The sequence below is a fragment of the Ostrinia furnacalis genome, unplaced genomic scaffold, assembly GCF_004193835.3.
Source record: "Ostrinia furnacalis isolate ACB-3 unplaced genomic scaffold, ASM419383v2 OfSCF7587, whole genome shotgun sequence".
Taxonomy (NCBI): Eukaryota; Metazoa; Arthropoda; class Insecta; order Lepidoptera; family Crambidae; genus Ostrinia; species Ostrinia furnacalis.
In genome coordinates, this window is record NW_021137826.1 from 102,646 (window position 1) to 120,112 (window position 17,467).

The 17,467-nt window shown below is 36.7% G+C and overlaps 1 protein-coding gene across 4 annotated transcripts in view; it reads right to left on the bottom strand.

The window, feature by feature from the left end:
• Positions 1-17,467, bottom strand: part of LOC114365405 (Ca(2+)/calmodulin-responsive adenylate cyclase) — an 87,938-nt gene that overhangs the window by 35,485 nt on the left and 34,986 nt on the right. For all 4 annotated transcript variants that reach the window (XM_028321975.1, XM_028321974.1, XM_028321973.1 and 1 more), the window contains exons 5-6: positions 6,737-6,848; positions 5,271-5,398 (exon numbers count right to left, since the gene is read on the bottom strand). In XM_028321975.1, the coding sequence (XP_028177776.1) occupies positions 5,271-5,398; positions 6,737-6,848 (240 nt within the window). The remainder of the gene's footprint in view (positions 1-5,270; positions 5,399-6,736; positions 6,849-17,467) is intronic.

The window sequence follows — 17,467 nt, forward strand, 5'->3', positions numbered from 1 at the left end:
AAAGTTTTTGTAAACAAAGCATAGTTCAAAAGTTATTGAGAATCGCGGCGGAGACGGGAGACTGTGAATCCATCTCGAAGGCGCCACTTCAGAATTAATTTTCTATTCTGACGGCCGCCGACGCGGTGAATGATCGCATACATAAAGCTGGATTTTTGATACATCACTTTTCATGAAGAAAAGATTGGAATTTCGTTACACTGACAGTAAATTATGGAATACCACTGATTGTAAATCAGTAGCTAGTTGAAATAGTTTCGTGATCACAGCATTCTTTGACGCAGTTCGTTAATTATTATGTGGCATCTTTAGTTACTACCGTCGTCCCTAAATTTATTACGTACCTATTTCAAGATGTATATTATTGTAAAATTACAAAGGAGACGAGAAAAGCTTTCCGAGAATATTACAGCGCAGTCATATCCCGACGCCTTTCCAAGATAAATTGAAGTCGAGTGGTGCCGGGAAATAAATAACACGTTTTAGTGTCTTGTCATTTTCCCGTAGCGATTACATTATCATTTTATTTCAATAAAATTCATGTTCATGCATAGTGCTTTTAAGTTTCATCTTGTTTTAGAAAATTTATTGATTATGGAAAGCATTTTTCTTTCATTGCGCCTACGATATAAGCATAACGGGAGAAAGTAGTAATCTATACTCATACCGTAGCTTTAGTAGAAGTTTAGGTATAGAAAAGAGATGTGAAAAACGCCTCTATGATTTTTTTTTAATGGAAAAACGACCAAATGAACGCAATTTTTCGGGCAGTAAAAGGTTTTCAGTGTTGCTCAAACTTGATAATACACTTAAAAATAGTAACTAACATAATTATGGTGTGTACTTACGTCGTTTACAAATCGAATGTCAAACCTTCATTACATCCCTGAATTTTTAATAAGTTGGCAACAATCATATTTCAATGAGCAGTTAAGCAGCATAGCATTTTTTTCGGATACCTAAACCAATACATTAAAAACGCATACAAAAAGAACCTACGTCAAGAGCGATTCGACAGCATACATTAACTCTTCACACCACGAGTTCGCATGTTTAAATGGGTTTGGAAAATAGGAAAAGTTTTCAGTTTGCTTTTTACCAAAGACAACATTGGCCCATCGCTAATCGCTTTAAAATTAAGTTGTACCTAACTAGATCGAATCAAAACTTTACGGTAAATTGAGCAAAAACGGTCGTGCTTGTTATCTTAGTTAAAGCTCGTTATAATCTCATGATTGGTAACCCAAAATAGGTATTGAACTAAATGTGCTCTAAGTCAATGCGCATAATAGCTAATTTGACTTGACTTTGATATTTTCTGAAATATCTGAATGCCCAAATTAAAGCATCAATTTATTATGGATCGCATTTTAATTGTTAGTCGTTTTAAACTCGTGCTAATGGGAAAGCATCAGAACCGTGTAAACGAACTAAGGGCATACTCTTTATAGGCTGGGTTGCAACATCTTACTTTGACTGTTAAGTATAGACGTCAAAAATCTGTCAAACTTCATACAAAATACGCCGGTTATCGAAAGTTACGGTCAAAGTTTGGTGGTGCAACTCAGCCTTAATTTAGTGTTGTTAATTATTGTTGATAGGCGATACTAAATAACTTTTAATTACCTATGTATTTATCTAAATTTATATCAGTCTAGTAGACCAACCTAATGGCAACTTATACAACTAACGAAAGATGTTATACATTCTTGAAGTGGCGACTAAGGAAAGAACAGTGTTCGTTTTCCATACATTGTCCATAAACGGAATAAACCCTCACTGGTTACTAAATCTGATTTAACACTTATCGAGATGACATCAAATTATCTACATTTTAATACGATATTAACCTGATTATCGCGAAATTGAATCAACCCGATCGCTTGCAACCTCAACTCAGCTCGGGGCGCCTGCGGTCGGCGGCCGGTGTTGGTTGTCCCGACTCCTCTTACAACGCCGTTATACAACTATCTCGTTATTTTCTGAACCGAGCTTATCTTCATTTTAATCATGGAAAACTTTACGAACTTGTTGTTATTTAGTACCCATTGCGGGCTGTATTCTGATACTGTAGTGGTAAATTATATGCTTTTGAAGAAAAAGGAAAAACGACTTTTTGTGCCAACCTACTCGTACAAACCATAAATGATAATGACATAAAAACTTAAAAAAGACAAAAGAGAAAAAATAAAAATAAGTATCAAAGAGGATTGCTGGTGAATGAAACTGCCAGCAACATGTGTTTATGTAATTATGTGTAATTGAAACGATTCCCAACGAAAAACGTATTACTTAGTTACGGTGCGCCCTAAGTATGCCTTTGGGATAGCTTGTGATAATAATAGGTACGTATCGCTGATTAATTATAGATTAGTAAAAGTTATTAAAATTTAGTACGACTTGGGGCCATGACTCGGTAGATTTATGGTTTTTGGACATGTAAACAATACCATTAAACGGCAATTATAAAACGACCTTCACGAGCGATATAAAACAATCATTTAATAGTATTCCAGACAAAGAAATTGCGATTCTTAATTTGGGAATGAGGAAAAAATATCATTTGTTTCACGGTCTGGCGCTAATTTTTGCGTCGTATAATGAGAATGAGAAAATAACGGTAATTTAGAGGAGTAAAAACTTGTCACCCGGCCACCCAGCCCTTGGTCTTGGTCAGATAAGGTTGCCACACTACATTCCGTCTAAGGACCTAGTGACCTTGCATCTATCAGAGGGTGAGCCACACAAGACGGTGCATAGGGTTGTCAATATTGTTTTAAACTTGCATCATTTATACAAATATCGTCTTCCTGTACAACACTGTAAAAACAGTTACTGTAATCAAAGTGAAGTGTCAATAAAATTAAACGTGTATTAAACTGACACCGTGATTTACAACCACTTCCATCCTCTGCCATATAAAATTAGCACCATCGTTAAAAACTCTTCAGCAAACAATGTTAGCATAGTCATTGACAGTTACGATTTCCAGCTATAAATCAGCGGATATGCTATTTCTGAAACGCACGTAAATATCCCTAGACGCCGGCGAAGACGAAGGAAAATTGATTTGCAAATTCAATTTGGGTTTTAACAAGCTATGAAAGTCAAACGGCGCTACCACGGGCGTCGGGACAAAGACATCGAATAGCGTGGGTTTTTATCAGTGTTATAGTGGTTCCAGTAGTAGATAATGATGTGACTGTGAGGTATGATCACAAAGAGGGTATTTAATTTTAGCCTTGCTCCTTTGATGAGCCAATATGGCGATAAGCACGTATCGCGGCACGCTCGGCTGCGCGCGCTCGCCGCTCCACACGTGCCGGGACCCTGTTATTATTTATGGATTATAGCGCGTAAAAACATAAATAAATTCACAGTGAAACGACAAGGAAAGTGGAAACAATTTGAATATTGATGTGGAAAAATTCATCTCCGCGGAAGCTCGTGAGCAAAAAGGTTTTTTTATTCACACGCTATACAAATAGTTTAGGAACGTGTTTTATGTAAAACTGTTTTAAATTGAATCCCTTGGCAATTGAAAACTTTAGAGAACATTTTTTGTACTTTCTAGTTCTTGCCTTGATACATAAATAGTAAATAATGAAAACATGTCGTCTATATTTGTTCGAAAAATACACTATACAGTGTAACGGTGGCCAAAAGGCCTGGTGAAATAATTCTTCCGTATTTCAGTTACTATCTAAGGAAATCCAATTAAATCCAGCGGGCGGTATAATAAGGTTGTACAGGTTATACCATCTCCACAAGATATTGTATAGAACAAAATTAAAGGATTTATTGTAACCGCTGAAAATTGGGTAAAACATTCAATTAACGTCTCTCAAAGCTCCCGCTTCCGTTGTTACATTAAATTTAACTTTAAGTAACAAATTGTCGAGATTCGTATATTAATAGAGTTGTCAAGGTGCGGTGCCGCTTAAGAAAAGTTGAAAGAAGTAAATTATTCAGTCGCGATGAAAGTCCTAAGTTTGAGCTTTTATACGGAATTCTGCGAAACACAATTGCTTTAAATATAATTTTTTTAAGAACCTTTCTTCCCTCTAAAAACTTAGGTCGGTAAATTTTTGGTTAAAAATTCAAACAATTGTTTACTTTGTTAATTATGTTTGCGCTTGACAGATTTTTAACGATTGATGATAAACATAATAATGCTTTTTATCGTTGCAGGAAATATTTCATTGAACAGACATTTAAATTATTAATTTATTGAGATTTTGTAAGTAACGTAATTCCAAATAATCATTATTATCATTGTCAAGGTCGAACCCCAAAGTTTGGGGATCCTATCCTATCGATAAATTCTTGAAACTTAAGCTTGAGCTTAAAATTGGCAATAAATTCCGACATACATAATGTATATCTACTAAGTATCTTATAATAGGTACCTATTTAATAAAATAATAATTAGAATTGAAAGTAAAGGAACAGCAAAGGTCATTGAGGTTTATTTTAGAAGATTTTTATCAACAACAGAACGTAGAAGCTGTAATACGATGAAAAGGAATGCTCCTATATTTACCTCCAAGAAACGGTTCGCGAGTTTCAGAAACGATTTTGTAAAGGGTATGTTATCCTTTTACAAGACTATCGGGTTCTATTGGTATCGTATCGTATAGATACTATACAACTCCTTCTATTCGACAACGGTGACATTTAAAACACATGGCAGTTTAACCTAGGGCAAACTTGGCCTTCACTGGTTGAGTTTTTGCTGGCCGTCTAACTGTTGTTCCCGGAAACAAGGTAGGGATCGAGGTGGGAATCAGTCCCGCAATACCTTTTCCTTAACCTTAACTTCGAACTCTCCTATGTTCTTCTGATTAATTTCGTTGCTTGTCCAATGACAGTTAACTTTCCCCCGGGACAAACTTGACCACGGGTTGGGTTTTTTTTGGCGGTCAAGCTGTAGACCCTGACTACAGAGTTGCAGCGGTGGGAACGATTTTTTTCTGCTTAACCTGAAGGTAAACTGGTCGAGAATGCACTAAGCATTAAGTTCACCTTATGTTCAAAATTTGGCTCTAGCGATCCCCCCGGCTTCGCACGGGTGCTAAGTATACATATATGTATACCTTCCTCTTGAATCACTCTATCTATTAAAAAAAACCGCATCAAAATCCGTTGTTCGTTATCCGTTTAAAGATCTAAGCTTACACAGGGACAGACAGCGGAAAGCGACTTTGTTTTATACTATGTAGTGATTTAAGTTTACATAAATAAATAAATAGTCCCGTTAGTGTACTCACGCGATGGCGTCGATCATGTCGAGCCCCATCTCGACGGTGCAGCGCGCGTGGTCGGATCGCGGCTCGGGGAGCCCGGACACGCAGTAGTAACAGTCGCCCAGGATCTTGATGCGGAGGCAGTGGTTGTCCTGGACAAAATTAAATATCATCAGTCATCAATGATACCTCATCACCATTCATATAAAAGCAAAAATATTAGCAGGTTTTCATGTACAAAAATGGGACTGTGCAATCAGCAATAATGGAAACACAAACAGCTCTCGAAAAGCTATGACTTTGTCGTTTTAACCAAAAGAGGGACGGTAGCAAGCTGAAGTGGCAATGGGCAGGGTACATAGTACGCAGAAGTGACGGCCGGGGCAGCAAGCGTGGGACGTCCAGCAACAAGGTGGACCGACGACATCATAAAGGTAGCATGAAGGCGCTGGACGCAGGCCGCTACCAATAGATCAATATGGAAAACATTGGGGGAGGCCTATGTTCAGCAGTGGACGTCCAATGGCTGAAATGATGATGATGATGATAAACCAAAAGACGTCCACTGCTGGACAAAGATGTGGAGCCAATCCTCCTAACATTAATACATATTTATTCAGTTAGAGGTAGGTTTGAACCCGTATTAATCACAAACAGCTCTCGCAAAACATGCTATGATTTTGACGTTTCAACCAAAAGACGTCCACTGCTGGACTAGGATGGGGAGCCAATCCAAACATAAATACATATTTCTTAAGTTAGAGGTAGGTTTGAACCCGTAGATAACAAAGAATAGAAACACTTCTCGCAACAAAGGAACGATATAAATATACTTTGCGGCTGCAATTCTAAGCGGGCCCAGGAGTGCACTTACGGGAACGAAATTGAAGAGGAAACTCAACCTATTTGTAAGAACAGTCGCGAATACAGCCGCTATTGTTCTAACTAATGTCTTGGGAGATTACAGCGTTGTATCGACGTTTGCTCGGGATTACGACAAAGCCTGATTCGATTTGTTCGTGTCCGAGCTTTGGATTTCTCTTTGGTTTAAGACGGATTTAGAGGCAATCTAAACAACAATCTGTTCTTGTATAACTCGATTAAGATTAGAATCAAATGTATAGGTATACGCTTCAGTTTAAAACAATTTTCCTGCACAAGTTTTCTTGAGGACATTGGGTAAGTAGCACGTTAATATACAAATACAATTTTTGACGAATAATTGTATAAACTTCCAAAATTAATACAGTGTAAAGAGATAAGTAGAAGTAATAAAGGGCGCAGTATTACTTTATCGCAATTACACACAGAGTATGTCAGTAGAGTAGTTAATATTATGGCCTTGACACTTGCCTGGACGTGCGTTGAAGGAAGAGTGGTTGAGTGATTATTTTCATCGACAATTTCAGGCAGTTCTACAATAATAAAATAAAAATAGCGTAATATCTTTATTACAATGCAGTTAAGATAAAAATAGCGTAACATCTTACGTTGGCGAGCTGGTCGAATCGGCCGAAGAGTTCGTTCAGCAGCCGCACCAACTCCTGAGCACTGCACTGCGAAGCGAGCACCGTGAACCCCACGATATCCGCGAACAGGATACTGTAAAAACACATTTTATTATTACGCTGTAAGTCTCTGTACAAGTACTTATTATTATACTATGGTAAAAGTGGTACAATTAACTCTACCTCCCAATTCCAACCCATTTGACCAGAGTGGGAAGTTTAGGCAAAATTACCTTCTTAATGATTTGATTATGATGAAATGACTCTGGTTCCAGACCACATGTCCAGGTAAGTTCTAAACATAAATACCGTACTGCAAAAAAGAGGGAAGAGTCACCAACAATAAGATAAAACGGTGGTTGTTGGATGAAGGATAAAGGTATTCACTACAGCAAACAATGTAATACTTGTGACAACTGCTTAGTTATTAGTAATTCAAAGATAAACATAAATAAACCCTGAACATATATTATCAATGAATGAATAAATGTTTACGTTAAGTAAGTACGCATATTTATACTCGTTATGTACATTCATATGTAATATGTAACCAACCGATAAACCACACCATCATACATAAATATTTGTATTCCCAGTTTGTACCATCACCTTACTTATGTACACATAAATTTAACCGTTTGCGTAGGAGTTATTTCCATGTAAGTATCTATGTACATTAAATGACTAAGATCGTTATCCACAATAACCGTTAGAATTATCGTTTTAATGAAAGTGGTCATTTAAAAAAACTTCCATCGTAAAAGGGCAGTAGTAGCGTTCAAAAATACGATTTTGACATTTACTTTGATATTAAAAGCATATTTTCATTGTAAATTGGGAAAGTAAGTAGAGTAACATCTACGATGTATAAGTACATAACTGCCACGAGGTTCCAAAGATTAATCCGTTTCCTCCACATCCTAACTTTACGCAACAATGTTCAAAGTCGCTTCATCTCTACGAAGTTCTAAACTTCTACCCACATGCGAGAGTTGGGTAATCCCTCAGGGACTATCCGTTAAATAAGACCTAGATTACACCCTATACCGGCTACCCCACTAACATCGTTTACTTGGAGGTGGCAACGTTAAGAAAATATAATAACAAGTGTGCTTAGTTGGATATTACAGACAGACTAAGTAAACTTGAAGCGCGAGTAAGATAGCAATGGAGCTGAGATTGTTATACCAATTCAGTGTAAGACTCTATATTGCATTTTCAACATTTAAAGGCTTGTACACAAAATTGCGATGCGTGTTGTCGCATCGTAAAAATCTACGAACTCCCGATAGCAATTCGTGTTCCAGTTTTTTGCGTTGCGAATTCACATCGCGCCAATTCGCAATTTCTGTACAAGCCCTAATAGTCAGTTAAAATGCGTTGCGTCCAATAATATGTTGTTTGTATGTACCTATCTTCTATACACGTTTTAATACAATAATTTATGTATTATTTATTGCTGAAACAGAGGCATTAACATTATTTATGTTAGCTCATGTAGATACATTTATAAATATTCATGAATACAACGAGATGATGTTCAAAGCCTAATATTTACCTGTATGAGGCTTGCTTACTTTGTATCGCCCTCTCATTAATTATGCATGCTACCGATTCATAATGTTTTATCTATTTTTGGTAACTGCCAGATGGTCAGTTTATTATTCCTATAATTGATAAGTTTATAATAGACGAAGGACACCATAAGCCGTTAGGTCCCGATTTAGCTATAGAAAACGTCAATGACAGCTCGTAAAATCTGACATCAAAATTGTGGCCAAAATTATAACAACCCACTCCCACATGATGGAAAAGACTAGTTTATACACGGTACCTAAGTGATATGTCACATAAATAAACTTTGGTCTATATTTTGATATGTCATCTTAAGTTAGATTTATATTTTCGTTTCAGTACCAGATTTTCCATATACATAATTTACTCGTAGCAATCTATTTTTAAGTTCATGTTTTTTATTGTACCTAACGCATAATACTAAATGGTACCTGAGGGAGGGACGAATCTTTCTTAATCTATAAAAGCGAAAGGTCACTGACTGACTCACTCACTCATCAAAAACTACAAGTGCTAGGAGTCTCAAATTTTGCATGGGGGTTCCTTTTAGTAGGTGCTCACTAAGACGGGATTTTGCAAAAATTAACCCCTAAGGGGGTAAAACGGGATCCACGCGTACGAAGTCGCGGGCTACCGCTAGTATACAATAATATCAAATTAAATTAGTGGAAATCCGCCGAGTATTATCTTGGGCGACGCGTGAACTTTAACTCATAGCATAGCCATTGTGTGGCGCATCATTGTTCGCCTGTATGCTAGCAGGGCTGCCTACTGAAAAGATGGAGCTGGCCTTAGATTGTCTTCTAACCTTTTAAGAACGTTACCTACTCTTGATTTGATCAAAACTAGACTCAAACTCAATAGCATGGACTCGATCCTGCCCGTCTAGACAAAATGCAAAATGTGTCAGTGTTTATGTCGAAAGATGGTCGAAAAGCTGTTGCGAGTTTCAACTTTTGTGATTGGCTGAATTAACTAATATACCTAAGGTCGTACTCGTTAGAATACCAAAAGCCTTAAAGCCTTAATCGTACTAAAATGGACCTAATTTAATTAAGATTTTAGTCTCTCTCTTTACATTAATTAAAGACAAAAATAGAAGACGTATTTTTGAAGAACTTGCTTGGACCAATTTATTGTTTTTTGCCACAAACCTGAGACATCTACAGTTTAATAAACAGAAAGATGCCAAGCGTGGCGATTCAGGCAAAATCCTTGGGGGGGTATATGTCTAGCAGTGGACGTCATTTGGCATAAAAAAACAGAATGAAAGAACTGAAAGTATTTTTGACAAAACTATTAATTAACTATTCTCCGATCATGGTACTGGCAACCCTGTGCGCTGGACTTGTGTGCCAAAAACCCTGGCTTTCATTGCTCCTGTGACAACGGCAGAGAATTTATATTGTCCTGGCAAACACGGAATCTCGCTCCACCATCACATCAGCATTCTTGAATCGTGTACCTCCAAACAATTGTGATTGGACTACGAATAACTACGTAGGTACATTTATTGTAAAAAAGAGACAGTTATAAAGTTTTATGCTTTTGTAAAAAACAGAGTATTTGAGCGCGGAACGCGAGTTAACTTTCGGTAACAAAGCTTGTCTTGGAAAAAATGGAATAAAGTTTCCTAGAAAATCTTTATTTCTAGAAAGGTTCTTGTATCGTGGAATATCCCATTACAGAAGTAAGATAAACCGTTATAAGCCTTTGGAACCGAACCGAATCAAAGTTGAAGATTCGAAACTACATTTGAAATTCAATCGGGGAGTTTTTCTTTTTGCATTCCGTCGACTTGATTGATTTCTAACTCTAAACTTTAAAGGTTGGTTTAGAAATAGATTAGTCTAGTCCCCGTGGCTCGTTAGCGTCTGTTTGCCATGCACTAATGATCGCTGTGTCTATAAAGCGATACCATTTACATACTGCCAGTCTGATACGGTGTAATTAACTTCTACGGCTTCAAAGCTTCCTACGGTAAGTATTGGAAAACGGTTTTCACATTACGCGAATGAATAAGATCGTACCTATACTACTTATTATGTTTCGTGCTTTCATTCAAGATGGAATATAATACAGGCTGGGTTGCACCATCGCCACCATCTTACTTTAACTTTAACAAACGTCAAACTCCATACAAAAAGCACCGGTTAATGTTATAGTTACCTGTTTGTAGGAAGTTGGTGCAGCTCAGCCTTAATATACTTACATCTATCTTTATTTTTAATGGTTTGCGTGTTTCAATACGGTACCAGCAGCTGTTGTAGGTTTGAAATCTAGGAAAAAATTAATTAATGTGTTCAACACTAGCATAAGTGTGAGCATAAGTATGTTTATCCGTGTTTCTAGTTGTCATTTTATTATAATCTCTTTATTCATTTTCCTTCTTATTTTTATTTTTTTTTTACAATGTAAATTATAAAAAAAAATACATTATAAAAAAAAACTTAAAAATAGTTAATCCGCTGGTAGCGGAGCAGGGCCCAAGCTACCGGTGGTCAGGGTCACAGGCTGAGGAACCTCCGGACAATGCGTGCCGTGCTGAGGATCACCGCCTTTTGAATCTGACCCTTGAGCCAACCATCTAGCGAGAGCTTCTTTAGATGTTGGTCGAAGCTCTTCGCTATTAGCCCGTTTGCCGAGACAACTATCGAGACAATGATCGTCGAGTCAACATCCCACATGGCGGTCACCTCGTGGGCCAAGTCAAGGTATTTGCTTTGTTTTTCCTTCTCGGCCTTCACGAGGTTTTCGTCATGCGGGATGGTGATGTCAACGAGCACTGCCCGACGTTGGGATCGATCAACCACCACAATATCAGGTTTATTACAGACAATAGTCCTGTCTGTGATGATAGACCGATCCCAATAGAGCAATGCATGACCATTTTCAAAAACTGGCACCGGCTGGTACTGGTAATATGGCGACTTAGATTCAAGAAGGCCGTACTGAAGAGCAAGTTGCTGATGGATGATTCTGGCTGCTACTAGGTTATAATTATTATTAATTCAATTAGTTACGCATCTCCGTATTAAATTCCGCTTCCACTTATCAAATAATACCTAAATACGAGTACATACATAATTTCTGTTGCTGAAATGTTACATCCTGAAATAAACCTAACAAAGCAATTACGTACTTCCAATATTCACCAGTTCACGTTAATTAATTTCAAAGATTACTCCGTTTTGAAACTAAAGCCCCATTTCATATTCTGAACAAGAAACAATAAATTGAGTTTCACTGTAAGATGTGCACATAACTTTGTTGCTGCTCCAGAAACATAATCAGTTGATTCCATTTGCATTAATCAGTGCGATGTTTACTGGTGCCCGCAACAAATGTGTAGTATGCCTTGAATCTTGAATAGAACTGAATAATTATAAGCAATAAAAGCTCTACAATACTTGCTGAAATACATATTTGAATTTCTATAAGAAAGAAGGCTATAAGAAAAAAGTTTCAGCAGTTTCATCTGATTTTTTTTTTAATTGCCGTGAAAGTTGTTAAGGAGTAATTTATATAAGATTACTACTCCTTTAAATATATCTGTTATATGCAAGTTTAGCGGTATGCTATATGTAAATTCAAAAAATACAAAACAACACTTTACCACCAGCAACCACTGGATTTATTAAAGTTCTTTAGTATTTATTCTTGTAATTAGCATGAGCCTATGAGAATAACATCATACTCATACATCAGTGACAAATATAACCATACATTTTTTTTAACTTCCATCCCATAGCTAATCATGCCTATTTATATCAGGACACATCATCGCTGAAACACGCAGTTATTAATTATTATTTAAGAACAAAGTTACGGTAACTGGAATCACATACAGATAGTTCGTATTTCATTTTATACCTATACATACATACTACACAATAGTGACAATCATTGAATTCAGACTGCTGTATCCGCAGGAAGTAATTTCTTTCAGAAAAGCTAAGAGTAATACTCAAACGTAGTAAGTCGTACGACTACGAAAATACGTTTGAATCAACCACAGTAATAAACACCCTCCCAAACATTGCGAGTACCTACGCCTATCCTAGTCGGAAAAATCTAGACTTAATTTAAAAAAACTGCACTGAAACATGCGAAAGTCGAATAAACTTAGCAATTTAGCGCAGGCTGGGACCTAGACAGGCTACGCCTAGGGTCTGGTCTAGACGATTAATGAACAACGGAAAGCACCATTGTGGCCGAGGTTTGTAATATCACGCCGTCTGGGAGTCAGTCCAGTCCTCTTTAGGGTTCCGTGAAACGTTTGTAATAGGGATGTTTCCTGGGTCAAAAAGCATTTTTCGTGTTACATGTTGGACGCCACGCGGCTCACCGGTGAGCCTCGAACAATACAATTTCCATTGTGTCTAGCGTCTCGGCGTTCAATGACTTAAAAGTTATTAAGAAAAAGTTACATGGAAATAAAATATCGATTTTATATACGATGACCAGTAGGTACTTTTGGTCTAGATAAACTCAGATACCAAAGATTTATACTAAAAACTAGCTCACTTATACTAGAAAATACGCCTACAGGGCTATTGTAACATTCTAATAATGAAAAAATTTTTAAAATCAGTGCCTTGCCTATTCAATTCAAATAAACAATCAAATTTTTCCTCTTTATAATATTTGTGTCATCTGTAGCTTATGTAAAACGATGAAACATAAACAGAACCCTTCTTCACTCTAGTAAAACTTGAACATTCCCGTTATTTGTCGGATGAACGCAACGGCTCAGACAGTAGGACCACGCAGACAATCCCATCAGCTGATATGCGCTTACTCTAAAAGGATCAAGAACTGCAGACTTCCTGCCGCCATGATGTCATTCCCTTTCTGGGCGTCGCGTAATGCGGGAGACGTGTCTGGGCAATTAATGACATCAATTGATGTCAGATTAACATACGGCAGCTCATCCGCGCTTGAAAAAGCAAAAGGAAAACGAATATAACTTGTACAGACAGCACATCATCGAGTACGAGTATACAGGGTGAAAACGATAAGTGATCTCATTCGATTATTTCTAAACTATACAAGATATCGAAAAACTGGTTAGTGATCCTGAAAATGTGTGGTGAGCTCACTCGTGATACAAGCATTTTAGCTTAGTAAGGGGCTAACGGGACTATTAGTAATTTGTGTAATAACAAATTACTAATTATCTTTAAAAAAAATGCTTTACGAGCTTACAGAATAGATTAGAGAATAAATTCAAGCTTAGTACCACATTTAGTACCACAGATGAGCCACAGTTTGTCCACGCTGTATATTTTTGATTTTGTTACAAAATACTTAGTAACTGATAAATTATGAAGATGCCACTCTGTTTAGCTTGATCTATAATATGTATACGCAAACTAAGTAAGGCCGTTTGTATGTTCAATTAAGATAAAGAAACTTGACATGTTGTTCACGACATGACAAATTAATAGCGTAATAAAACTCCATGAAAAATACCCGAGCAAACAACAGAACACATCCAACACGCACTTAGCTCGTTACGATGCTCAGTGTCTACTACGAGTATAACAGCTCGTAAGTAGAGCCATTTGAGCATAATACCTGCTGGAATAATAGCTTATCACATGGAAATGAGCATGGCATGGCGTCACTGACACACGTTACCACCTCGTTTTAACCCATAGCAACGACACAGTAAAGTTTTTTCTTCTTTTAAACAATTTTTTTAAATTACTAATTAATACAGACCACATCACATTATGCAAAATAGGGGCGCTTTTGCAAAAAAAATAGTCTAATGTGTAGTCTGTACCTACCTACCCAAAGTTACGGAATGTAGTTCTTGACTAAAACAAAATACCACAGCAAAGATGGCTCATAACTATTTTCCAATACATAATTAACTTTTTAAAAAAATAAAACCGACTTCAAATGCGTGAACACAAAAAAAAACTAAAAATTAAAAATATTGCGTATAAAAAAGTTCATCTCCAATTTTCCACCCTTGGGGATGAAATATGTTCTTCAAATCGCATGAAACCACCCTTTTGATAATACCTAATCAACAAAAAAATAATCGTTCAAATTGATTTATAATCGGCGGAGATATTGCGTATAAAAAAGTTCATCCCCAATTTTCCACCCTTGGGGGTTGTTTTTTCTATTATTAAATTTAAATGGGACCACCCTTAAGGTATTACCTATACGCCGAAAAAAGATTTGTTCAAATCGGTTCATAAATTGGCGGAGTTATCGCGTAACAAACATAGAAAAAAAAAAACATACGGGTCGAATTGAGAACCTCCTCCTTTTTTGAAGTCGGTTGAAAATAATAAAACGCTCCGAAGCGGGCGCAATCAGTTTTACCATCTTCCCAAAATCTTCACAAAAGAATTTCGTTCATTGCCTTTACTTAATAGATTCTGCGAGACGGAAAATCTTTTCACATATTTATTGCATGTGTGGGTAGATAACAATAAAAATGTACACGCCAATGGATATTAAAATCGTGATTTACGAGTATATTAATGTTAAAGGCTTAGAAATAATAATAAAAATTATACTTTGTCACCGCTTATGGCACCTAAAGTCCTTACTTTTCTTGTGAATAATAAGTCAAAAATATCCTTGGACATTTTATACTGCGCCTTCTAGTCCCAAACTAAGCAAAGCTTGTACTATGGGTACTACCAGTCAACGGATATTTAAATACTTTTTTTTAATCGGTCATATTTTCGACCTGTCCCCAATAACGCCACAAAGTCCAAACTTCCGTTCTTGTTTCGACTGTCCATTTATAACGCAAGCACTAGATTCAGTTATCTCCAAAACCGCCAATACCAATTCGTTTCCAATTTTCATATACTCGTACAAAAACATTGGTATAAAATTCCAAACACGAAATATTTGTCCAGTATACCCTTCTGCCCGATCATAATGGATTGTCAACAAAGTAGCAGAATGCAATCACATTTTAATTAACGTAAATATTTTCTCACATTCCACGTTTACGCTTAGCAGTGAAAGGGTTGGATATTTTACGTTCTTCCCGACTAATTACGTTTTAAACGTGTAAACGGTACATTTAAATAGTTTAAATACTTTTCAATTGCCTGCTTACTCAACGACCGCTTTAAACAGGCTCTACATTTAAAATGATTTTTTTTTTGTAAATGCATTGTATTTACTACTGTACTTATAAATAAGTTTTAATGAAAATTATCGGAAATCATTCATAAAACCTAATGAATAAGTTTTGATAGACAATAAACATTCTTGACAATGAGTAACATTTTGCTGGAAAGAAAATTAATGTTTATTGATGAACCATCAATTTATTCATGAATCATGAATATAGGTCGCTGTTATAAACAAGCAATTTATATTATACGAGTAACATAATTCTTCGAATCTATTTGCCTTAGAAAAATAACCTATACACTCCATACATAACTTAACCCTAACTTATTCGACGGTTTTAAGAGTCTAACTTATACGTAACGTTTTTTCTTAAAAGTACCTGAACGTAACATTGTGTTGCCATGGAGATCCTAAATGACATTTTCTATTACCACCAGGCAGAGACGTCTCCCAGGATTCCCGATTACGTGCCATTACAATAATGTTTGTAGTCAACTATGACCTTTGTCGTTACGCCATTTGGCAAACATTGGCGCTTAGCATAGTGGTGAACAGATGGATTAGCGCACTCTACTTAAGGCTTCTACGTAAGGGCCCTAATAAATATTTATACAAGCGTAATTCAGACATAAATATTAGTCTCAGCCACCATCAAGTTACCTTCAAAATATAATTTTTGATTGCGCACAAAAATTTTACTGAATCATTTAGTAAAATTCATTCTGTCTGAATTAATATAACCTGCGACTAGCTAGAACGTTTTGCAATTTATCAGATATTCAACATGAATTTTAGAATATCATTTCCATTTCACTGTTACAAAAGTGAGGTATTGAGTATTTTTTTTACCGAAAATAGAAACTTTTGTTTGTCCCTTATTTGGTCCAAAAATATCTTATACCCACATTAATGTGAGTGGACAAAACCCAACCTTCCTGTCACATAGGGCAAAATCGGGCAATACACAAGGGGTTTCTCGAACATTCCACGTAGTTGTAAAGCGTCATGATGATGTTCCACAACATGTCGCTTGATTTGGGGACCAAATGCAGGGCATAAGTGGTGAATTTATTCATCATTGCGAATAAAAGCGCATCTGCTTGGTAAAATTTATATAAAGTCTGCTCTAACCACAAATAGCAGAACAGCAGCAGTTGATAGCGTGGTGAGACGTTCTAATCTTATTTGATCCTTTTTCCGCACTTTGCTCGTTTTCTCTCCCCCTTGATGAAGGTATCACGTAAGTAATTCAGCCATTCACAAGTCTGGGCAGATCCGTTGGCCTCTTACTTCCCTATTTTTTGGCTTGAGCAAAAAATAATAGAACTAAGCTCGAACCGCTATTTATTTGCCATCCGGGACCCACGTAACTTTCCGACGAAAAACTCTATAATTGTTTGGAAAAAGTAATGTTTTAGTGGCCCCCAATTTACGTAGAACATTTAATATGATAAGTACGGGGCGTCGTCGCGTCACATATCGATTGGACACGCCTAATGGGCACTGAAGGACTTCTCCTTTGTAAACTGATATCCCCAGCTCAGCACAATGAAAGCATAGATATTCTACGGCGAAAATGATGGAGACATTTTGTTTTTGTATTTTGCCAGAGTCAACAGTTTTGTTTACATTGGTTGCCCGTTCAGAAGCACCAAATAGGTTCATGGAATTATTACGTTTTGGCGTTATCTTTTGACTAATCTTATACAGCGAAAAAAGTATATTAAATATTGGAAGCTATATTCTAAGATGAATCCTCACAAAAAGGACTTTGTTTTTGGGAATCGATAAGTTTAATGACGTATTTCAACTTTGAAATTTTAAATACTGCTCATTATAAGTTCTTGGTCGTAGATAGAACAAAGTCTGATTAATTACGGATAATTAATTCGATAAAAATGTCGTTTAAAATCTCAGTGCCTCAAACGCAGAAGTCCCTAGTCATCGTCTGGGTAATTGTCCCGTTTTTAATTTGCGAAGCCGATTAGTTAGCGGAGAGCGGAGCGGAGCCTCCCCGGG